The sequence below is a fragment of the Pseudorca crassidens genome, chromosome 18, assembly GCF_039906515.1.
Source record: "Pseudorca crassidens isolate mPseCra1 chromosome 18, mPseCra1.hap1, whole genome shotgun sequence".
Lineage (NCBI taxonomy): Eukaryota > Metazoa > Chordata > Mammalia > Artiodactyla > Delphinidae > Pseudorca > Pseudorca crassidens.
The window spans coordinates 42,459,501-42,485,482 of record NC_090313.1 but is presented as its reverse complement, the minus strand read 5'-3'; the positions used below and the strand labels follow the sequence as shown (position 1 = coordinate 42,485,482).

At 31.8% G+C, this 25,982-nt stretch overlaps 1 protein-coding gene across 7 annotated transcripts in view; it reads left to right on the top strand.

The window, feature by feature from the left end:
* The window catches only part of PCDH9 (protocadherin 9), a 966,004-nt gene that overhangs the window by 16,114 nt on the left and 923,908 nt on the right, over positions 1–25,982 (top strand). The window contains exon 3 of one of the 7 annotated variants that reach the window (XM_067712927.1): positions 8,032–13,157. The exons of the other annotated variants lie outside the window; for them this stretch is intronic. Coding sequence (XP_067569028.1) covers positions 8,032–8,199 — 168 coding nt within the window. The 3' untranslated portion in view covers positions 8,200–13,157. Of the gene's footprint in view, positions 1–8,031; positions 13,158–25,982 lie in introns of those variants that run through there. 7 annotated transcript variants of the gene reach the window in all.

The following is a 25,982-nucleotide window of genomic DNA, read 5'->3' as shown; positions in this document are numbered from 1 at the left end:
ACATAAACAGGATCAGATTTCTTTTCTTCGAAAATTCCTCATCCAAAATTTTTATTTAAACCTTTGATTACTTAGATAATTGAGTGATTACTTCTAAACAATAATCAATAGATTCACTTTGATATCTGCTTAATAGAGACAGTGTGTTCTGGAGGAGAAAAAAAAGTCATCATTAAAGTTCACTTAATAGACTTTTGAGCCATCCAGATGACACCATAGAATCACATATGAATCCTATAAAAAGCAGCAAAATAATAATTGAATAGAAAGTGGTGTCTAGCTACTATATTAATTTTAGAAAGATAAATTTAGTGTCTAATAGAATTTACAGAATAGTTTCTCAAGACTCAAAATGGACCTTTGAGAATATTTGGCCTATTTAATTCCTTTTCCACATGAAGAAAACTGAGATTACTACAAAAAGTAGTTTGATATTTGAAGTAAAAAAAAAAAAAAATGACTTGGAGAACTGCTATTTTAAAAACTGTGTCACATTAGGATATATCATTTGTACCATTTCTTGCTTTCCTAGCCTGTAAAATGGATGTAATCAGGCCTAATACATAAGGTTGTTATTAAATTGTGTGCATACATGGGTGCATGTAGATTTCTGGCCCATGGTAGGCAGACACTCCAAAAACCTACCTATTTTTCGCCTATTTTTTCCAAGGATACCAACTTACCACTGACAGAGGTGCCCAATTTCATTTAATACATGTTCTCTAAGTTTTGTTTTTGGTGGTTTTCTTGAATTTAAGTTTTGTATCTTTTTTTAAAATTTTATTTTATTGAAGTATAGTTGATTTACAATGTTGTGTTAGTTTCTGGTATACAGCAAAATGATTCAGTTATACATATATATAATGCAAACTATCTTTTTAAAAAGCAAGTTATCTCTGTTAATCTGTTTTAGGTTTAAAACACTGTTTTTGAGTTATCTAGGATTTATGAAAAGTTGATCTTTGTAACAGCATCAGAGAACAGCAGATAGGATGTTATATTTTCTTTTGATCTCAGTCCCTATTGTTTCATATTTGTATAATTGCTTCATCTTTCATTTTGTGTATTTCACATTTTCATTTGCATGTTGTGTTTTAAAATTATCTTGCTTCTTTTAGTTTTTGTTATTAATTTACTTCCCCATGAATTACCCATAGGAACTCCACCCATCTGGGGATTTTCACCTTATACATCACTCTATTACAAAACAACATACAAGAGAGGGAATCTGTTTCACAGTCAGTACTTAACACAGCTGGAACCATTTGAAACCTGCTGGGTTTTGCTTCCAATTATTCCATAGACTAGAAAGCATCCCTGTTGAAGTAATGGCATACATGGTATAATCATACTAGTTAAAATGCCTTGGAGTACATGGATCATTTTTCTGGGATTCATCAAATTTATGCCAAAAGCACAATAATTTTTTTTTTTTTTTACTATTTCTCTGAGTCTAAATTAATATATGTTCATTTATAAGTAAGATTTTTAAAATATTTATTTATTTATTTATTTTTGGCTGCGTTGGGTCTTCATTGGTGCACACTGGCTTTCTCTAGTTGCCGCGAGCAGGGGCTACTTTTCGTTGCAGTACACAGGCTTCTCATTACGGTGGCTTCTCTTTGTTGCAGAGCATGGGCTCTAGGTTCCGTGCTGTTTGCTGGGGAACACGGGCTCTAGGCGCGTGGGCTTCAGTAGTTGTGGCACGCGGGCTTCAGTAGTTGTGGCTTGCAGGCTCCAGAGTGCAGGCTCAGTAGTTGTGGTGCACGGGCTTAGTTGCTCTGCAGCATGTGGGATCCTCCCAGACCAGGGCTCAAACTCATGTCACTTGCATTGACAGGCAGATTCTTAACCACTATGCCACCAGGGAAGTCCCTATAAGTAAGATTTTAATGTCTTAATATGCAAGTTTATAATGTTTGAGTATGTATGTGACACTATAACATAAATGAGACCAACAAATAAAAATATTACACAAATGATAGTACCTGAAAAAATATTTTTTCTTAATATCCTGAGGCCAAAATCATTGCTTTATGTTGGAATTGGTGAAATCATCAAGATAAAGTTAATGATTTGGATTTGGAGCAGAATGTAGTGGGGATTTGTTATTCATTTAGTTAATTTTATCAACTAAATAGAAAGTAGATACAGTCAAATTTCAATTGGCCTTGCTGTGACTTCGATCGTAAAAATTAAATTTTTAAGTTCTTGTTGACCTTTACGACCCTCTCAGTGCTGTTTGATTGTTTTTGGACCAGTCTTTTGTTTTAGTTATAGACAGTGCCTCAATAGGTAGAAAGGACTTTAAAACAAAACAAGCTATGATAAGAAAACTCACTCTTTGTGCTTGGAAAAATTTAATCTAACAGAGAATGCATGGCAAAGTGGCATGATTTCCTTTAAACCACTGCCTGTTTTATGCTAAGATGAGATGTCCATCATACAGTATTGGGGTACAGAGCAGGGTGGGGACATAGGATGGATGTTACCTTGGGTATCAGACATCATGGAGTTGTAAGAATTATAGCATGGCATATAGGCAGTGTTTAATAAATTCTAGTTAATCCCACCACAAGGGCAAAAGGAGATAATCAGGCAAAATGAGGGTGTTAGACACATTCTAAATGGCAAGAATCAGGCTTTAGGTATTTGGGTTCATAGTTGTATTTGAGATATTTAGCGTTCTCATGGCATCAAGTGTATATACGTGTTTACTACATATATATAGCTAAATTTAAATTAAGATGACCACCATTTTATGTTGTCCCTATCAATGATCTATTCTGTTAACTCTTAGAATGGAGAGGTGAATGTGTATCCCAGGAATTTTATGTAAATTCCAGTTCAGATAATGACTAATTACTTTATTCTATGAGGAGAATTATATTTCTTGCACCATTCACGTCTTTCTTTATGTGATCAGGGCTCACTTGATTTTCTCATTTAGCAATGCAAAGGAGTTTTTCTGCCTGCTCAGCACTTATCTTATTCAGGCATAAACCTGACAACTAGACAATATCCAGCCTTATCACTAGAACACTGAACTATATTATATTTTCCTTAATGGATACTAAAACTTATTCCAGAATTATATATTATAGTTTTAAAATGTGTATTCTATTTAAATTCTGCCTTATAGAACTATGAAACTTTTCTGCTGCCAAAGAACTGTGATGTGATCCACTGATATAAACGCAAATTGATCTCTTATTTTTCATTAATTCTGTTATTCAACAGACATCTATTGAGTAATAGCTGTGATCTAGGAACAGTGTTAGACAATGGGATTTTTTTTTTTAAATGAATAAGACATTGTCTTTGCTTTAAAAGATTCCAGTGGTTTTAAACACAATACATTTTTTCCCTTGGAATTCCCTTATTTAAGAAAAAAATATATGAGTTCTCAGTTTTAAATTGATGTCATCATTTCCCTGAAATATATTTTTTAAAGTCTTTTTTTTTTAACTAGTGCTGGAGACTTGATCTTTCAGTAGGGCAATAAAATTCTAAGATCTATTACTTTAATTAGAAGCATGCCAAGTTTAAATTTATCCTTCGGTTAATTTAGAGGGAAATACACTTTTCATCCTTAAAATCACACTTCTTCTACAGGCAAAGGTGTTAATAAAATATGGTTGCAAGTAAAACTTCATTTTTGTAACTATATAAGATTAGCATATTTGCTATATTAAAAAATCACTTTAAAAACATGGCACACATTGATAATGTTGAATAATAACTCGAGTTAAAAAGGACAGTGTTCTCTAAAAATGGAGTTTCATAGGGATCCATTTTGAAAGGGATATTTTGAGTCATGATATTCTGCAAAAGAATGTTCAGCCTTAGCCCTCAAAAAGACATAAGCCTAACATAGACATGGAACATAGATGTTAAACTCTAGCTAGAATAAATGTTTGGTTTAATTGGCTTTTACCTCCAGATGGTTCTGAATTGGACAAGTCCATTTTCTTATGAATATTTATCACAATATTTAAAAGAATGGATGCAATGACATAAATTTGAAAATAGAGACCTTTGTTATATAAACATTTTTCTTAAATTAAGAAACATTCATATCCTGAAATTTTGGTTTTCTTTAATCATAGAAGAAAATGTCATAATTGAGCTTTACGTTTCAGGCAAGACAGTATTGTTATTTTTAACTTAATCATTTCTAAAGCACTAATTTACATATGGGTGAATGTTTATATGAGCAGGTTGTTTCAAAGTTTCAACATAATATTCGAGAAAAAATCTTTGTTTTTGCACTTTTTTGCACATTTTTGTGCAAATGTATTTTTAAGAAAAAATCTTACTGCCAGAAAATGTACTATTTTAATTGTAGATAGGCTTCAGTGATAACCATCAAGCTGGTGCCTAACTCCAAAAAGATCTTTCCAACTGTTCTGTGGATATTTAGGCAACTGTCTCCAAGTAATTACTGTAATATACATGAACTACAAAATTGAAACCTGGTAAAATATATAGACCTCAGGAATAAGGTGTGTAATAGCTCTTGTTAATTAAGTTTATTGATTAAAACATAAACATTTTTTGGAAATTATAAATGTATTATATGACCAGTCATGAAAAAAAATGTAATTCACTTTTCAATAATGTGAAAATATGGATAATTTGGAAAGCTAATTTAGAACCAAACAACAGGATAGATTACGCTTAGTAACACAGATACATTTAAATAAAGGATGGTGTGGAAATCACATGAGGATTACCCTGTCTGTTTTAACTAACTTCTACATAAAATCAGAAATGTGGCAGTCTCACCATCACTCACAATGACAATGACATTTAAGTTGGTGTTATTATGTAGTTTTAATTCCTTGCTTATTATGATTTTTATAAGTAACTATGCGTTGCTTTACCAAAGAAAATAAACCACTGGTGGTTAATTTAAATAAATACTTAGATTTTCCTATTTTCAAAACTTTGATACACATTATTTTCTAATTTTTGGCAACAATAATATCTATTCTAAACCAGTTATACTTTGCTAAAATTTCACTTAGCATCTTGAGAATTCTATTTTCTCATCTGAAAAATAGATCATTGGATTCAGTCATTTTAAAATTTCTATTATTAAAATTTAAACTACAGCTTTTGTTAATTACTTAGGGAAGCATCACTCTTTGGCAGGTTTCCTCTTACCACCCAACATGTGTCTGGCCTTCTTTCTATCATCAGTTGATGTATGTTCAAACGGTGCAAATCAATGTTAACATTGGCTCAAGAAAAACAATTACAAAGTAAATCATATGGTTCAGTCTCTCCTGACGATGAACGATTTGCAGTATTCTCATTGTTTGCAAGATGTATGTTATCACTCTCTTGCATTAGTATTGATAACAGACTGTTGCCATTATCTTCTTTGAGGTCTCTGCCTAATTAATTTTCTCCTTCTGAACTAGAAATTTAACATTTTCCTCCTAAATCAGAAATCACAAAACAGATGAACTTTAAAATCTCAAGATTATTAGTGCTTAGAGTTTGATTAGAAAGCTGTCTATTTAAAATAGTATGTAGCTACCATATTTTTATCAGTAACATTAATTATGTTTGATTTTTTCTGTAGTAAGACATTAAGATGAATTTAGTATTTCAACTTCTGTGAATATTGGAGAATTATATATAGTTTGGGGATAATGTGTAAATACAATTATTTTGAAGTCAGACACTGGTAATTTTGATTAATGGTATCATTTGTTCTTAGGATAAGTTTTAGAAAAGCTAATTAAATCGAATAACACTCAACGATTTTATTGGTAACCTGTTCATTCAAAGACAAAATAGAGTTAAGTTGAAGAAAAATGTAAATAATCATAACTGTCCATCTGAAGGAAAATCAAGTTTGGGAATAAAAGGATTGAATTTCAAATTAGCTGAAGTAGCCCCCAAATATGCCACCTGAATGTCAAATGACAAGTGGTATTTGCTTAGAGGAATATGAACTAGAACTATGTATTGCCATAGCACAGCCTACCACATTTTCTCCAGAACACTGCAGAAACGGCCCTACAAGGATGATTCTGAAACTTGGAGAGAAGCCTAGGAGTACTTGCTCCCATAATATCTCAATGATTTCTGGACCTCAAAATTTGCTTGCATTTATCACTATTTACTTCATTACACTCTTTCATCTTATCAAAAACTTTAGGAAAACTCAATTCTATCCGTGTTTTTGGTAGAAGTATTACAAAAAGACTGCTTTATGCTGTAGGTGGATGAGTTTAGAAGTTACTTTGCAAGTTTGGGAAGTTGATATAGATGGAGGAGGTATATTAGCAGAGATGCCACATGTTGGCCACAAGACATTCTTTTTTTCATTTTAAGCAACTTCATCCAATGCTCACATCCTGAGTATACAGCAACAAAGATGCCTTCCTTAACCGTATGAGTATATGGACATGATCTGTTTTCTAGGTATTTATTCCCTGGATGTAAGGTCATATGTAGGTTATTTAAAAAATCGCAAGACTATTTAATGTCACAATGCAGGTGACAGCAAGTTATAAAGAATGTATAAGTAATATAAAAGAAATAGATGAATGTCAAATGAATACCGTATGATTTTTGCATAAGAGGCATTTTAGCTATTTTGGGCAGTAATTGGTGGAATGAGATGTAAGCAATCTCTGACAAAGTGAGAAACTGGACAGGCCAAGGCTTAAAATCTCTTGAGTTTATGGAGCTTTGTCAGAGTCAGCCATTCTGTGGACAATACAGTGAATCACAGCTATATGATTAATCAAATCAGTTCTCTATTGTAAAAGGACAAAGAGATGATGCCCACTGGCATCTGATTTGGAATTGGATGCTTGTAGATTAATGAACTTGTGCAGACTGTGCCTTCCAATGTTTTGCCTGGAAGAGAAATAAATTTGTTAGGAATTTAGACAAAAGCAACATTAGAAAACCATAACAGAGTTAGAGTAGCCTATATAGGGGAAAAGCTAACATTAAAAAGAATAAATTCATTAATCTTCATGAATTGTGATTGAAACTAACTATTGAGTAACAGGATTAGTCATTATCACTAAAAAATGTAAAACATGCTTTTAAACGTTTATAAAAGTCACTGGCCAAAAAAAACCCCACACTAATTTCAGCTAAATAGCAAACAATTTCATGGGAGAAATGGAAGATATTTGGGAATCTGTAAAGAGATCGCAATATTCCCTTTGGCACTGTTATCCCTTTATTTCTAGTAACTTCATTTGCAATGCTTTGAAAGTAGATTTCCAACACCAAATAATGACAATCAGCCAGCATTTACTTGAGTACTCACTGTGCTCCTGGCATTCTTCTCTGCCCTTTACATGTATTAACTTCTTAAATAGGAACAATAACATTGTGGGTCAGGTAGTATTGTTAACATCCCTCTTTTCCAGCTGAGGAGAAGTTACATGATTTGCTTAAGGTCACAGTTCTTGTAAATGGAGAGTAGTCTAGGACTTGAACCCTAGCAGTTTTACACCGGAGGCTTTGCTTGTAGTTGCTAAGCAATACTGCCTCTATGATTGAACTTCTAGTTTAAAAAATAAAATTGTGGCATGTCACCAAGAGTCACTTGTGCCCAAAATAAATTATTTGTATAAAGATAAAAAAGAAAAGCTGAAGTCTAATTTAACATTTCTGTTTTAAATTCCTTTAGGGTACATATTTCGACAATAAGCATATGGCTTGATGATACAGCCATACCTGAGGCATGTGTGGCTCTTTCCAGTGTACAGTGAACATTCATGGACATTACATAGTAAGAGTAGTAATAGCATTAGTGTGTTTTATGCAGTAGCATTCTGGATACTTTTGACAAACAGTATATTTTGGCAGTGAATTTCAAACATTCTGCTAATTTCAAAATAGAAGAATTTTGTGATTTTTTTTAACTACTCTTTATAAGGAGGCATCTAGAAGAGGGGGCGGTCAAGCAATAATGATGATAAAAAGATCTCTCTTCTCCACTAGACTAGAATGATGCTTTCCTGTTTTAAATTTTTTTTTTTATTCCAGCCCCTGCTCTCCAGTGTATCAGAAGCAACATCCACCTCTGCACAAACTTGTCCACTAAGCTCAGCATGTGCCTTTTCCCAACCTATCCGTAATGCACTAGGAGACATATCTTCATGTGTATTTAGAAATGTGTATAATAAGCTTTTATTATTGTTTATAAAATTTTAGCCCTAAATTTTTTCCAGTTTTATCACCTACAACTACAAAAAGTATCCAGTAATTCCATACAGTTTTATAAATCTACCATATTTCATTACTGGCTTCTTAATGTGTCCTTGCCTAAAACTCTAACAAGAGATGGGGAACACTTGTCAACCACATGTTGGACATTCAGGATCCCCCTTAAATCTGAGAATTGGAGAGAACCATTTCAGCCATATAGTCAGATAAAATTTGTTTATCATGGATTATTATAATGGATGCATTTTGGTAAAATTCCTAAATGAGAAAATTGCAGTTTTAATTTGAGGTACATTTGAAGGTGAAAACGAAATAGCTGAGAGTTCTGGTTCCACAGTTTTCCCTATTCCATTTGGCAAAGGAAACTGATCCTTGGAACAACATGCTAACTTTGTGTCCACTGTGTGTAGTGCATGTGGATCGTTGCATTACTCATGGATGCTATTCTTATTTAGAATATAAATTCTGCCACATTCCTAGAGAATAACAAGGATCTGCTCTTTTGAAAAATGTCTCTTGATATGAGACAGATTGACTTAAAATTCCAAAAGTCCATATTTTTGAAGCTCACATTGCTTACATTTTGATTGTGCTTACTTTATTTTGGGCAGCAGCTTTTTCTTGATGACCCTTACTAATAAGCTTCAGTAGGCAGAAAAATTTCAATTATTCTAATTAAAGACCAGTATTGAACATGTTGACCAAATGTAGATTTTATGTTGTTAATTAGACAAGAATTTGGTAAGATTTTAGATCCACCATTGATACAAGAAAGCTAAATTCACCTGTGAATTTGTCAATGAACTAGAGTGGCAGGATTTCCTTGGTTTAAATTATTAAGGTAAGAGATTGGAAAAGCATAATTCTTCGATATGTACTCAAAGACATACAGGCAAGTTTACTTTGAACTCAAAAACATATGCAAGGCTAGAAAGCAATAGGGATGACAGGTATCATTTTTGTCTGTATATTTGTTTAAAGAGTCATTTATAGAGAAGTAATTTTTTTAAACGACACTTTTTGATGTAACTCACATTTCATGAGACCAAACATAAAAGCAAAAATACTTGTAGTAATCACTTTTTATCAGATTCAGGTAGAAGAGTGCCAAACTGTTTTGATTTCACGATAGGTTATAGTCCTGTGATGGAGTTCCCAGTTGGGGTTTGGAAACTAAAACCCTGGCATGCTGATGTTACTGCCCTAACATGATGTGTTGATTTAGCTTTCCAGATGACTTAAAATATAGCTGGAGTTCTCCTTTATCTAGGGACTAGACACACAAGGCTTTGTGAGAAACTAGATTAATCTTGCATTGACGTTCTGGGTGTTGCTGATAATTTGTAGAGACATTATGCCTATTGGTTATAACGGTGACAGGCAGACTCTATCCAAACGAACATTGCAAGAGCCAAATTTAATAGTCTTAGCATTGGAAATTTCTGCCTTGAGTAGAGCAGAAGCTTTCCAGCATGTGCTTTGTTTTCTACTCCCACAATTATGCATTAATATACATCAATTCCAGACAGCTGAGGAATGACATAAGAGGATTAATTAGAACTAGACAACATTACACTAGTGGAGTGAAAATTCTGTAATGGTTTTTTCTGCAGTGACATGGTAGAAAAGGCAAATGGACACCAATTTCTAGCCTTTACACATTCAGAATTTCAAGAAAGTGGATGAAAAGGGAAGTAGAGAATAATTCTGTTACTCAAGCTGGTATAATTTTTCTCATCAAATACATAACTCATTTTTCGCAAATATCAAGAATTGATTCAACTGAGTGATTCAGTATTGTATTCAGTGTATGATTTTGTTCATTTAATTACAACCACTTTTATCTGTTAAAAATAATCACAGAAAGGGTATAGTTAGTCTGTGACCACAGTAAGAAAATGAGATGCAATGAATACACGCAGGTCTCATATACTGTTATATACCTATTGCTGTATGAAATATCTCTGAAGTGAAAATATATTTTCATACCTTACCAAAAGTTTTAATAAAAACATTTAACTATAAAGTGTTGACGTCTCCCCTACCTCCAGCTGTTGTTTTTTTCTTGCTATGAAGCTTATCTATCATAGAAGTAGATTTATGGCAATATTTTTTACTACTAAGACTGTATATTTATTGATTCAAGTTATCTGAGAACTTTTTAACTTCTTATTGCAAATTGATTTTTTCTGTAGTTGCACTTTAATAAAATTAGTTTTGGGATTTTAATTTGGCAAGCTGTTGAGTATACTTTTACATAGACTTCTGATGTGGGTACTAATTTCAGATTTTTGACAGTGTGATTTTTTAAGATGTCTCTTCAGTAAAAAAAGTGTTTCTTATCCTTAACTGCGTGCATTCTATTGTTTTAATCACAAAATGTAATTGAATGCCATGCATGGATTGGCAAAAATGAACTAGAGCAATACGGAAATGACTTACTCGGTATCACTTTTACACGTTCACTCACTTAGGCAATGGATTCTAGTAATTCACAGAACTTTTTAAAGCTTTTTTAAAAAAATATTGTCTCTTAAAATAGTAATATTAAAACTAAAAGGATCAGGAATATGCTAAATTTAAGATGATCATTTGAAAAGGAAATCACAGACTTGTTAATCATACTGTATTTGAAGTGATTGTAAATGAGTTTTGATACACAGAATGGTAGTAAAATAGAATTATAAAGTCTATTAACCATAATGATGGAGTTCTAGATGTAGATAAAATGAGATGATTGTATTTAAGCTTTCAATAAATTTGTTACCCAGTTTAGGGATATTTGTAGTTTATGAAACCTTGTTTATATTCATTTAACTTCAAAAAGTTAAGAAAGAATATTTGAAGCTCTATTATTTAGTATCCAAGTTTCTGAGAGAGCGGTCAAGAGACTGGAACTGTCTTCACTGAGTGTGAATGTCCACATACTTTATAATTAAACAAATCATGCTTTGCTCCTGTCAAGGTTTTAAAGCACAGAGTGCTGAGAAGACAGCAATTTGCTTAATTAACCCTTCATTTTACAGGGGAAGAAATAAGATTACTCTTTGGCAATCACATGTTACTTGAAGTATATTTAATCTTTTACTACCCTGAAAACTTAACAACACACACACACCCTAATGCAAATATGAACAGAAGTAATACCCCTACTCATAAGTGAGCACATTTATTCCTAACATAAATGAATTAATAGCTCTGATGGCATTTCTCTCTGACAGAAAAATAAGGTGCCATAGTTAGTAAGGCAAAGCTCATGCTTCACAGGTTTATGGCCTACACTAAAAGTAGGTTAAGTCTGCATGTGTGTGTGTCCTCCATATCAACTGACTTCTGATAGAAAATGTCTATGCTTTTCATTCTGACCAATAAAAGGCAACTTGGTGAGTTATAGAGATTGACTGGGTGCTTGACATGTGGTGCTGCTCTGTTAAAACGGTGGGCAATTGGTACTGGGGAGGTTTAGGAGAATTTAACTTGTCTTGCTTGTTTTTAGATATGCTTTTAGATATGTTTATCTCCTAATATTCTGAAAACATAAAAATGCAATATCAGTTCACAGCCAACAAGTTTCTTTATGTTGCTTTTCTAGTCCAAATGTAAAAAGAAAGTGATAATGTGCTCCTAATCATTCTATGCTTGTGTTCTAATATTACCAGGAAGCTTTTGTAGACATACTCAAATAAGCACATTTTTCATTATTTAAATGCAAAATGCATCTTTTCAATTATTATTGTCCAAATAATTTTTAGAGAATGATCATTGCATGATCCCTCTCCCCACTTCACTACTCTAAGATAGGTGGATATGTTTAATTCTTTTTCTGTACTTTCCTTTATTATTAAAAGAACCCTACAAAAAATAAAACATTTGTTTTCAATTAAACAACAACAACCCTGGTAATTTATATTCAGTTTTACTTCTGCAAAATAGCCACATTTTTACATAATCCAAACAAATTGTCATGTTAACTGTATGCTAAATATGATGAAATGTGGCTTAAAATAATCTCTCTTATTGTGTTACAATGTATCAATAATTTTAAATGTAAACACTTGACATCACCTGTTTCTATAATATCATTATTCTGTAGGTAGTATTCACAGTACAGTATATTCTATTGCTACTTGGTGAAATGAACTCTTGAGATTCATAATAGGGCACTACACAAGCGTTATTATTAAAGAATTATAGGGAAAATTTTCCCAATGGAAAACTGATAATTAAAGGTATTATTTAAAATAAGTATAGTGAAGAGTAGATAAGAAGTTCAATGTAGCAATATCTTTCTATTTTGATTTCAAATTAAATTTTTATATACACACAAAAAATTTGGCTCAAGAATTAGCTGATATAGTTTAGATTTTAACTAGCCAAAATAATGTTGCAGTGTGTTATATTCATAATTTATCAATAAAATGATTACTGTTAATAACTGGTAGAATTTTTTCTTCCCTGTGCTAGTGATTTAAGTTGAATGGGAATTTAGTAATGTGTAGGGATGCATCTTAATATCTATATTTGTTGAACAGTGTTAAAAACACAAAACTTGTCCTCATTAAAATGGACTTCTGTACACTATAATTTGAATTAAGTAATGCATATATAAAGTATTTAAAAAGTTGTATATCAAAATGTATAACGTTCCATTTTTCACTATATTTTGTAAAACATTTTTGGTGTAATCAGTATGACTCACATATGTCAAACAAGTATTCTACTATTTATTTAAACAGATATATACCTAATGTATTTGGAAGCTTATTGCACTCATATAATTGTATATATTGTGGCCTCAAAAGTCTGTACTTATCCTTGCTTTAAAAAAGTAGTATGTGCATTTCTTTCCAATTTATTTTAATTAATTATATTAAGGAAAACATCCTTTACTAAATGTACCTTAAAATTCACAATAAAGTTTCAGAAATTGTTTTCTACAACTTTGAGATTTTGTGTTGAATTTATTTGTGAACATTTTTTGAAATTGTTCTCTGATTTTCTAATGAGTCCCTGAATTTAATCTTATTGATAAAATGATGAGTCAAAACATGCAGTGTGGTGAAGAGCTAGCCCTTGTTTAATCGGGAGGCTGCTCTCCTAAGTGATGAATTGCTCACACCTGTGCAACCTGGCTAAATGACACCAAATGGGCTTCCCCCTCAAAGCCCTAGTTACTCATTATGTCCACTTTCCAAACTGGAATGTCAAGCAATTTGCACTTTAACTGAGTGTTCTAGACTACAGAGAAGAAGTTACATGGAGATAATGTGGAGAAAATATATGTAGGTCTGTTCATCAAACTTTTTTATGCTCTATTTACTGAAGTTACATAGATATTTAAGAAAAAATTTGGCATATGTTACTTTTGACATCCCATTAAAATGTAAGGCTAGACTCTCAAATATAGTAAATATAAATATCCACATTTGGTTCAGGTTAGTCCACTGAGGGATAGACTCACTTATTTTTCTAAGAAAAATCAGATTCTGGGGCAATCCCTGTATCATCACATTTTTTTTTGTTGTTGTTTGTTTGTTTGTTTGTTTTTTATGGTACGCGGGCCTCTCACTGTTGTGGCCTCTCCTGTTGCGGGGCACAGGCTCCGGACGCGCAGGCTCAGCGGCCATGGCTCACGGGCCCAGCTGCTCTGCGTCATGTGGGATCTTCCCAGACGGGGGCACAAACCCGCGTCCCCTGCATCGGCAGGCGGACTCTCAACCACTGCGCCACCAGGGAAGCCCCAACACAGTTTTTAATGTCACTCTTGAAACCTGTTGGAATACAACCACTTGGCTATTTGCACAGAGAAACACATGTACTCTGCATTGCTAGGGAGGGTTAAATATGCATTTGCTGTGTTTTATGTTTAGATTTACAGCTATAAAAAATGGAGAGTTGAATTAAATTTTATCACACATAATCTTCTCAGTTGCAGATTGAGTATTTTATTTATGTATTTATTAAAAACAAGCAAAAAATTGTTGTCATTAGAAGGTCCAAATAGTTTTTATATGAAAACCATTTTGTAATGATATTCATTTGAATTAGCCAAGATGAAAACTTACTAATTATAAATGTGGAAGTCATGCTACAAAATTGCTGTTGGTCTTAAAGTTATCTTGAGTTTAACCCAGAGAGATTTAGCCCATTCTGCCCTTTTTGCCGGATTTTGTTTTGTTTTGTTTTTGCAGATGTTTTTCCCTTAAAAACGTAAGTTCACTCAGGTCCATTCAGCAAATGTAATTAAATGAAAATATTTTTAGCTTGCATTGACATTTTCATGCTACACACAAAACAGAACACTTTTTAAAATTTACTTTCCATCCATGTAATGAAACGTATTTTGAATACTGAAGTAATCAAATCTTAGAATCATCAGAAGCTGGGCAAGTGGCTTGTTGGTATCTTAGTTAAATAATAAACAGCCAGGGATAACAAGGTGCTTTTCCCGTAGGAGAAGAAAAAAGTGATTCCAAATATGTATTTTCCCCTTTGATTAGTTCTTTGAAACTGTTTACTGTTTTAATGCTATCCAGCATTTCTATCCATTCCTTTCCTCTTTCATATTTTGTCATGAGCTATAATTCCCTACAAGGATTTTGCCCATATTTTTTTATTCATAAATAATGCATATTTTGTTAAAACATTAAAACACATTAACACAATAAATCCAAATAATTTTCACCACTTACTTTCACTTCAAAAATGCATTCTGACGTTAACGTGGAGGATTAAATAAGTATTATTAGTCACATTTTAGAAGAAGCAAATGATTTTTAACTGATAAGAACTGGGAGGAGAAAAGGAATGAATATTATACCTAACAAGATATTCTGATAGACAACACCAGCTAATTTAGTGTATGCTTTTAATTTTATTTTTGGTAACTAGAAATAAAGTGCCTAATCTCAGAGATGTATCTGTATATTGGTATATGTTCATATATTTACATGTACAGATATAAATATCTTATAATCTGTATGCATGTGTATATAGAAGAATATATTTCTATACATATATTTATAGAGAGAATTATTGAAACATTAATTCTGCACTCTAAAAATTTAATTTTTGTTATTTATTAAATATAATCAATTAGTTACCTATTATATAATCAGAATTTAATATATATTCTAAAGCCAACATTTACTTTTGTTATTATTTGAATAATGTATCAATTTTCTGTTTTAAAGTTTTGAATAGGTGGAATCTTTGGAATTATTATCATTAATTAATTTTTATCAACCTAAGTATAATAGACTGTCATTTTTTTTGCTATATCTGCTTTTGATATTTAAATATATTTCCTTTAGCAGAGCACAACACTTAGTTTTTAAAAATGTACAAGTAACCATTTTCTCATGAATACATAAAAAATTCAGAATTTTCCAGTTAGTGTAAATGAATCATTATTTTAACTTTTGACTACTTAAAAAAAAACTACATCAGGGAAAAAAACAATTCCACACATCTTTTATTTAATAAATATTTATCGCTCACCTATGTTATGGTGCTTGTTTTTGCCAAGTGGTATCTTTACGCATAATTTGATGTGTTTCTAATGCTGCACTTACAACCTTTTGCATAGAAGATCTGTAAGGTAACTGGGTTTCTTTGGAATGGAGGGAGTAAAATTGAGAGTTTTGTATACCAAATGAGATTTAATAACATACTGAAAATTCAAAAGAAATCTGGCAGAATTCCTGTTCATAGTAGGTGCATAAATATGGACAAATGAATGACCAAAGACTCTGATGATGGAGTTGTTCTTTTAATGTATATAAGTAATTATAACTTATACTTTCTCAAATAAAATTTCACTTTATCTTGTTATATGGTAAGATGCATGTTACAGTTAATTAAATTATTTTATTTTGTTTATTTTTCTCCTAAACATATATACTTGCAAAATAGAACAAAGTGTGTTCCCTATACAATAAGGAAAATAACAACTAACTTTTTTGTTGCTTCGTTATACAAAATAATACTTGATATATAAGTGTAATGTCCTTGTAGCCCAGAAAAGTCGTCTATTTTCTACTTTAAGTATAAATACATATTTAATAATAAATTAAATATTTAAAATAATATTTTTAAAATACTGAAAACAATAAATGCTGGCAGAATTTTGTTTTGATAATCATTTGTGACTTTCTTTACATAATTACCTCTTGTCTTATATAGAAGATTAACAGTGTTAGAATTAACCCATTTATAAATCATAACTATTAATTGCTACATTTAAGAGGTTATTCTTAAATATATGTATTAAATGCATGCATGTAATATTGTGCCTTTTGGCAATTACTTATTTTAATCATTTTGGAAATGTGAGATAGCCTTAAGCATATAAATGGTTATTAACATAACAGAAATATATTTGTTACTTTAAATATTTCATTTCAAAACCAACAGTGCTTAAACATTTGTATTCTGGACTACTTTGAGCATCATTTAAAAGGTATAGGTGCATTCTCCAGAAAAATTCATACACCCACATATATTTTTTCAGAACTGCAAATAGTTCAAAGTTTCCATAGACTCTGTGAGCCCATCTATGAAATCTTCCAGGGGCCTGTGGCCCTGGGTAATAACCAAATTTATATAAATTATTTGACTCTTTATGCAACTTCTACTAAATATTCTTTGAAAAAAGTTTGAAATATTTCAAGTGAAAGGAATTTAATATTCTTTTCTCAGCACTAGCTATTGTTTTAGAAAATGAACTCTCTTTGGAACCACTTCCTCTTATGATAATGGTTAAAATCCAGAAATATTTCTGCTTCCTCATCTTGTACAGTAGAAAAATAACACATTAAAACACACATTTTGCCATAGGAATGAAAACATTGATCACTTTAATGAAATGCTCTCTGCAGAATATATATAATTGATGCTGTTAGCAGACATGAACATAAACAGTCAGAGCCAGCCAAGTGAAATAGGACAGCTTTAAATTTAAACTTGATGTATGCAGTTCTCACTATTTGTTAAGTTTGATTTCTTTTTTATAGTTTGTCTACTGTCCTTTTGGTGCTGTCAGGTGCACAGATAATCCCTGTGGAGTGACATAATACAGGTGTAATTTCCTGTTCACCCTCATGTTTCCAACCTAGACTTTGCCTGATGTCTCCTTTCTCCTTACAAAGAGAATAATAGAAACATGATTTTCTTTTTGTCAATAGCCATATAAATTGATAAATTAATTTCACATAAGATTGTGTGTTTGAGTGCCACAAAAATGTTTAAATTTGATTTCTATCCCCATTTCTAAGAAAATTAAAGCTCAGCGTTTGAACGTTTTTCAAGGTCACACAGCTCCTACATGGCTCAGTTAGGATTCTTTTTAATCTTCTACCACTCATTCCAGGAATCAAGATTGATTTGAAAAAGAGACAAAAGTATTTTAAAGACAATGAAATGAAACCTTATGTAAGCATACATCAAAATGTACTTGCCCAGAATTCTTTGAAAATATGCACAAAACTTTAAATGTTGTTTATTTATAATATTTTAATAGTATTTGTCACATATGCAGAGATATTTTGCACACTACATTTTCATTATTTGTATTTTTCTCTAACTCAAGATCAAAGACATTTCAAACTTGGTGAATTAGTAAGGCTTCCTTCCTCCCTCCCTCCCTTCCTTCTTCCCTCACTCCCTCCTTCCTTTCCTTCTTTCTTGTGAATCTTTTGCCAGAATTTGAGATGAGAGTAGTTACCACTGAGTGGTAAGGTGTCCTGTATGAGAATTCTAATTAATACAAACCGTTTCATTTTCTGACTACCATTCTCTACCAGTCAATTAAGGATAGGTTTTTTGTTCCCCTCGGGTTAAGATACCTCTTTATTTTTGGTGAATCCATATCAGTACCCAGAGCTACTATACCTAGTAATTATTATGTGTTAAATACTTCACACATGCTTTTATTCATGGATTTTTTTGACCCTCAAAATCACCCTATGAAGTAGTTGTTCTTATCCTCATTTCATTGATGAAGAAACTGTTTCATAGATGATAAGTAATGTACCCAAAACATTAGTTTCAACTTCACAGCAAACCACTAGTTTAAGTTGTAAACTTAAACTTCACCTTTAAAGGTTAGTGACTATTTTTTTACAGCTTTGTTGAGTCATATTTTAGATATCATTTAACTAATTCATTTTAAGTGTGCAATTCCACAATTTTTAGTAAATTTAGCAAGTTGTTCAACTATCACTGTAGTTTGGGAACATTTGCATCACCCCAGTGAAGATCCCTTGTTCCTATTTACCGTTGACCTCTATCTCCCCAAATTTGCCCCCAGGCAACCACTAAATTTACTTTTTTCTCTGGACATTTTGTATGCACGGAATTATACCATATGGAATCTCTTGTATTTTGCTTTTTAGTGATCATTTTTTATACTGCTTAAAAATGAATACATCTTTCAATATCATTACAATTATTAATACTGTGAAAATGTACTAACACCTACCTATATCCCCATGAACATGAATCATTTCCCCCAAAAGCTTTCCTAATTGGCATTGATTCTTATTCCTGAAAAATATTTGATAAAATCTAGTGACTTTTCATGAGAGTGACAGATGATTATTGCACCAAAAACTGGTGTTTGCAACTTCATTACCTATTAAATAATAGATTACCTACTAAATACTAGGTGAAATAATTACTTTTAAAAATCTTGAAATGTGTGTAAACTAACAATGTTAATTTTCCCATTGAAACTGTACTTACTGCATTTTCATTTTTGTCAGTGGTTTGGGCTCAGCTCTGATGACCTCCTGTTATGGATATTTCTCAGTTGACACAAATGATCCAGGAGTCCACTCTCAATTAAACTGGCAATTTAATTGAGGCATATATCACACCCATTGTTGTAATTACAACTGGCTCTCTTGGTAGACATTTCCTTCTTTATATTAATGGTGTTTCTTCATTATGCTTTTGAAACATTTTGTTTTTTCTACATTTCAGCATACACTTTAATTGCTGAGTGGTTTCAACTGTGTCACTCTTGTCAGAAAGCTTCAGAACCAGAAAACTTACTAATTTTCCCACAGTAAATTAAATGAATGGAAACAAAATACTTACTATTTCCTTGCAATTATTTATAGAGATCACTAGAAAACAAAAACTTCAAGTTTTAAAGGGTAATAATCTAATAGAATGATAAATATTAATACTATTTTATTTGACAAGTGTAATAATATATATTGCAAAACAGCAAATAGTCCAAATTTTATGTTTTTTTCCTAAGATACCATTCCTGCATTCTTGGTAGCAAGTTTAATTCCTCACTTTTAATTTTTGAGCAAATATTTAAATGATTTTATTATTGAATGAATATTAAACAGGTAACATGAAGAGATGAGCAGACATGGTTAATAACAGAGGAATAGTTCATTGAAGAGTCATCATATCTTTCAAGGGTGGAGTTCATAAAGATAATGGAGATGAAGGTGGAATTACAAAGCTTATTTTAGTCTTCAGTGGTCACTATTGAATTTTTGTCTTTGTCCCCTATGTTTTAATTTGAAGCCAATGATTTTGTGAGTGTCTCAACATTTGTGAAACAAAGAAATAGTAAATGTGTTAACATCTCTATAGTGCTTATATGAGTGCAATAATCAGTGAATTAATATTTGAAAGAGTTTAGTATATTGCCTGGAACATAGAAAGTATCATAAAGTGTTTGATAAATAGTATTGCTAAAATTTCCAAAACAAAGCTTTCTTTTCAACTTAACTTTAACAACTATTTTTGCTTAAAAGTATTCTGTCATACAGGATCTTTAGTTGCGGCATGCAGAATCTTTACTTGTGGCATGTGGGCTCTTAGTTGCAACACGGAGGTTCCCTGACCAGGGATCAAACCTGGGCTTGCATGCCGCAAAGAAGGTACCATGTGCCTCAACTAAGACCCGGCGCAGCCAAATGAATAAATAAATATTAATTTAAAAAAAGTATTCTGTCAAATCAGCTTTTAAAAAATGCATCCCGTGTTATATGGCAGAAAATAACTGAAGTAATCTAAATGTACAAAATTGGGAAGTTACATTGATTCTATGTGTGCATGTCTAACTTATTAGTGATACTAAAATTAAATGTTTGTACAATAAAATCTGATTTAGCAGAAATATTTAAAACTGGTTTCACTTCCATAGAAATATGGACGTAGTAAAGAGCTATTGCCATGGGGATTAAAAGAGATTATGAAACTGAAAAATCACAACAACCTTTCTTTGAATCTTCCATAAACCCATAACTGTAGGCTTTCTCTTTAATCATTACTTGTAATTAAAGTATTTTTCCTACTTATAAGGAAGTGAACTGAGAATATACATTCAAGGTAATATATAGTAATATAGGCTTTGCATGAAAGGTTATTTTTATGATTTATATCTTTTGGAAAAACTCATATTTCAGAGTTTAACAGATAGGTAATATACAGGGATTCATATTCATTTCTTAACTCTATTCAGCATCAAACCAGATCTGAGATACCCCGCTTACTTTTCTGCATTGATTTTTCTTATATTAAATATAGTGAAAACTGTAAAGAGGAAAAATAGCTGAATTACTATACACACATAAAAAATGTGTGAATGGAAAGGACAAATTTATAAGGGAAGTGTGCCAGAGGCTTTCATTTTTTTTCTGTTTCTTTTGTGTTGGGTATGTTTTTAATCTCCTATAGCAGATAGCGTGATTCCTTATATATAGTTGACCAAGAACTAAAGCCTCAAGGAGAGGGAAGTTCTTATGATAACAACCACTTAGGTGTGGGCTTACCTTATCAGACTTCTTTATTTCACTAGACTGAAGGAATTTATCCTAGATGTAGTCTGAATCTGGCATGTCACTGGATGTATGTTTGATTACAAACAAATGTGACTTTAGTCAGACATATATGGGCTCAGTAATTATGCTGTAATTGGGTTTTCATGTACATATTTTCAGTATATCTCTCTACTTTTTACAAAAGCAACATGGATGTTGATAAATTGGGAAAGGAGCAGCTTGAGGAAGGAACTCTCCACAGAATTGAGCAGTGAGGATGGTTCCTGTTAAGAAATCTTCCCTTCCAGCTACCTGATGAAAGATGTTAGAATCTTACATAAACATTCTTTACAAAACACATGGAAGTTATGCATGCTTCTGGCAATAACTCAATGAACAAGGAATTTAAAATGAGTGATTTTAAAAGTTGCAGCTTTGTACACAAAAATAAAGGACTATCCCTCTTATAGTTTATCTATATTATTGTAAATGACAGCTCCTGAGGAATCTGCTTCACTCTGATGAATTCTACTTTTCTGAGTTTAGCCACCAATGCCTAATCAGCTTTCCTTCCATTTCATGAACTAGCCCAGGACCTTTCTGGTATATTTCTAACCCTTCCCCTCTAGTTTTGAATTCATTTTTACTAAGTCATACTGAGTATGTTGTTGTCATTTGGAATCCAGGATCCTAAAGATATATTATAAAAACACATGTAAATCCATGGATTTATATTTATAATATTAGGAAATATATATGTAGCCAACATATACTATAGGAAAGTAAACTTTTATTTATGACTGGGATGGTCAGGAAAACTTCACAAAAGAGACTGAAGCTCAACAAAAGTGTCCCAAAGTTTAAATCAATAGTAACTTTTAATATCACTTAAAATTTTTTTTCTCTCAATTGTTCACAAAAACATTATGGGTTTGAATGGTCAGGTATTTTTTCCACATCTTTTCATTGACAAAAGCAAGGTTGAATGATGGAATTCTTGGTAGAAGAAGAATATATATTCTTAATAGGTGCTAAGACCTGCATGAACCCCTTTTGAGTCTTTCAGCAATCCTTTTAATTATAGACTGAGTTACCCCAATTTTTACCAGTAAGAAATCACAGTAGTAAAGTGACTTGCTAGGGTCACATGGAGAGCAGGTGGTTTAATTCCAGTAAGACCCTTGTTTCTGATTCAATTCAGATTTCTTTCTTTCATATAGTTTCTTGAAGGAGAATTAGCAGCGAAGGAAAAAGAGGGAGAAGGCCTGAGACAGGGCTGGTAGAGGAGAGGTAATAGCATTCAGAAGAATGTAAGGCAGGTCTAGGTAAGAGTGCAGCTAGTTTGATCAGGCAGAGATTTGTGCAGAAAAGTAGTTAGACATATGCCGAAGTGTCAGACTGACATTAGATTATAGTGAGCCTGCAATAACTTTCTAGGTGTTCCCATTGTTCCAGCGTTTTCAAACTAAATTGTGGGGATATGTCCCTAAAATTATGTAAGATGATGTATTGTTTTCTTTCAAAATATTGGAAATAGTTTTGGCCAGTGGAAGCAATTCAAGAGTTCAAGATTGTGAGCAGAAGAGGACAAGAACAAAGTAGTAGACTGTATAGAGAAATTCTTCAGATTCATTCAAATAATTATCAAGTATTTATTGAAAACTTGTTATATATTAGAATCTGGAACAATAAAATGAGCAAGACTTCCTCCCTATTTTCAAGGAATTTATATTTTTCAAAGCATGTACGTTTTCTAAGGAGTTTGCATTCTAGACAAAGAAATACAGTAGTGATATAATGTGTTAAGTATATATTTGTTTTACTTATGGAATTGAGATTTAGCTCATAGTAAAGATTACAAGCTCAAAGAATGAATTATTTTCCTAAAAGAGAGTATTTTCCTAAAAGAGAGTATTTTTAGAGTATTCACCAAAATATTAGTGGATATTAAAGCATCAAAAACATAATTCATTGCTTTGGGAGATTCAGGCTTAAGAGATCACATATGAGTAACAAAGCCCTGAGAACTTGTTGTGCAATCATCCCTTAGTATTCTTCAATAGGAGAGAAAGTAGAAATTACCAATTTGACTTTTTTCCCCATCTTCTACTTATCTACAAGAAGGTTAAATGAAAAATTAGCCTTCATTTGTCATTTTTAAATATTACTATTGGGAAGGATCAAGAATTTAAGGGACATAGAACACTGAAAAAGCAATGTTTATTCTAACTAGAAGGTAGAAAAAAAGTGTTTTGCTATGGTATAAAATATATCATTTAAAATTGCAGAAAAGTTTGAGTTATAAATAGAAAAACTATTCATATTAAGGAAAATGTTTTTGACGAATCTATATTATTTAATGCATTTGAGCACTTATCTGTAATTGAATTACTAATTTTACATTAACAGCTTTTTACTGGATTCTGACCACTCAGTATGTTGGATTCAGCGTTCTTAAAATAGAAATCCAAAGTTCTTTCTTGGAAACTGCATTATTTGATTTGCTAGTGCATCTTTCTCAAAAGGATCCATTAATTGCTCATATCTCCCTTGATATTGAATTCACTACAGACACAACAAAATAAAACATTTCTTCCAAATTTAAAGTATCAATGTCTAGGTGAACTTGCCATAAAGAAATCTGGTAGTTTTAAATTTGAGGAAAGTAAAAATTAGCCTTACTACCATTCATCCATTAACTCACTAACTTAATAAACATTGCTATTGTATTCACAAGTCACTACTATCTAAAATTTGATGTATTAGAGATACCAGGCATAGCACCATCAAGCAGGAAGCAACAGGGCTGCATGTCAAAGGGCCTGGTGATGGGAATCAGGTAATACCCTGATGTCTCAGGCTCTTTATCTGTACAATCAGGAATTTTGAGTAGAATTTCCAAGATTCTATGCATATTAATTTCAAGAGGACTTCCACAAAACTTTTTTGATATTTTAAGCCTTACAAAATTAGATTTGCAAATAAGCTTTTAATTGATAAATGTTAATGTCAAAAGTGTCATAAATGTTTGATGTGCCTTTGTGACAGTATCTAAAGTTGTATTACTTTTAATCATTTTCTATTAAGAATATTTGTTTAGTGGATTAGTTTACACTCACTAATTCTATTTATGTAGATAAATTAAAACATCACCCGTGTCTCTTGAAGCTTACTTTTTCCTCAGAGTATTAGTTTAGTAACCCCTTTTGCTCTTGCTAAATTCCTTAAATGTGCCTGGAACATTCTTTATCCCATTGTCATGTGGCATTTTCCTTCATTTCATTCACATCTCTGTTCAGTACTCCTCCTCCAATGCTCTCTATACTTTCATTTATTATTTTTTTGGCAACACTTAATATTACTTATATTGTACAATTATTTATTTTTTAACTGTATTCATATTTATAACTAATGAGAAATAAGCTTTATGAGGCTAGTTTCTTTGTTTACAGCAAGGTTGTATCTCTATTGCCCTGATTTGCTATGCTGTCCAATAAAGTAGATCCTAGCCATATGTGACAATTTAGTTTAAACTAATTAAAAGTAAATAAGATAAGAAAAATATTTCCTCAGTCACATGCCACATTTCAGCTACTTAATAGTCACATGTGGCTAGTGGCTACTGTTGCTGACAGTGTAGATGTAGAACATTCCAATCATCCCAGGAGTTTTCATGGTCAGCACTAAAATGATTGATACATAAATGATGCACAAATAACAATGAACGATCAAATCCAAAACCTTACATATAAGTGAATGTTTTCAATTAAGATCTATCATTTTTTCTTTTACTTTAGATGGAATTATTCCCATACAGTGAAAGATACTGTAAAAGTGAAAAGGTGAAGACAATTTCCCAGACACTTGTTCACTGGTAAAGTCAAAGATTTCCAGGACAACTCACTGCTTTTTCCCTCTTTTCAAATGTTATTGAAATTATGTCATTGAAAGAAAAGATAAGTTTCTTTAAAGGTAAATACCTTACTGAAATTAACAGGGAATTATTTTATGTTAGGAACATAGAATTAACATTACCATACATGATCACATGAGGAATTATACCTCCCTTGTCAATTGAAAAATACTTTTACTAAAATGGTTTATGATTTCTTAAGTAACAACATTATCAAAAAATGTCCACAAAACTTTATTTTTAAAAAACCAACATTTGCTTCTCATAGGAATAAGAAGGCTGAGTATTTATGACAGAAAATATTGTCTTTTATAATAATACTAGTACAGCTTTGCTGACACAAAAAAGTGACTAAAGTCAGTAAATTATTATCAGTAAAATCAGAAATCTCACAAAGTTGCATATAAATTGGTATGATAAATATAAGGCACAGTTTTTTTTCTACTGCTGCTTAAAATTAAACTTCATTAGTAAATCATAAGACATAAACTGCCTTGTTAGTTTTAATACCAAAATTTCTTATAAATTTTTACAATTAGATTTTACTCTTGAAATTGACTTGCTCAACTGAAGAACATGGGCTTGGAAATCGCTGTCTTATGGATATAGTTGCATTTTCCCTTAGCCTATATCAATAAAATGAAAATAGGTGTGATTTATGAATTTTATTACAATGTGCATATACATGTGATAACATTTATGATTATATGTATTCATAGATAAAGTTGTACAAAAACTATGATGCAATTCAGTAAGAGCATTTTTTGGTCAGTTATCCTTTAGGGAAACAAATTTATAGAGATACCATTTAAAGAAGTTAGAAGGCCTTCTGCTGGAAACATAAAGTATAACTAAGAAAACCCATTATCTAATCTACAGGTTGTAGCAGACCATACTGTGTAAATCAAACCCATCTGTGCACCCTTTTGGTGCATGTTTCTATATTCTATCTTTCCTCTATCCCCAGAGGTTCAACAAGACTTGAGGAAAGACAGTTATGATTGTTTTCAGTTACTGAAGAAAACAGCTTTTATATTTACTGGGAGGATCAGAGAGGCATTTGGAAACCT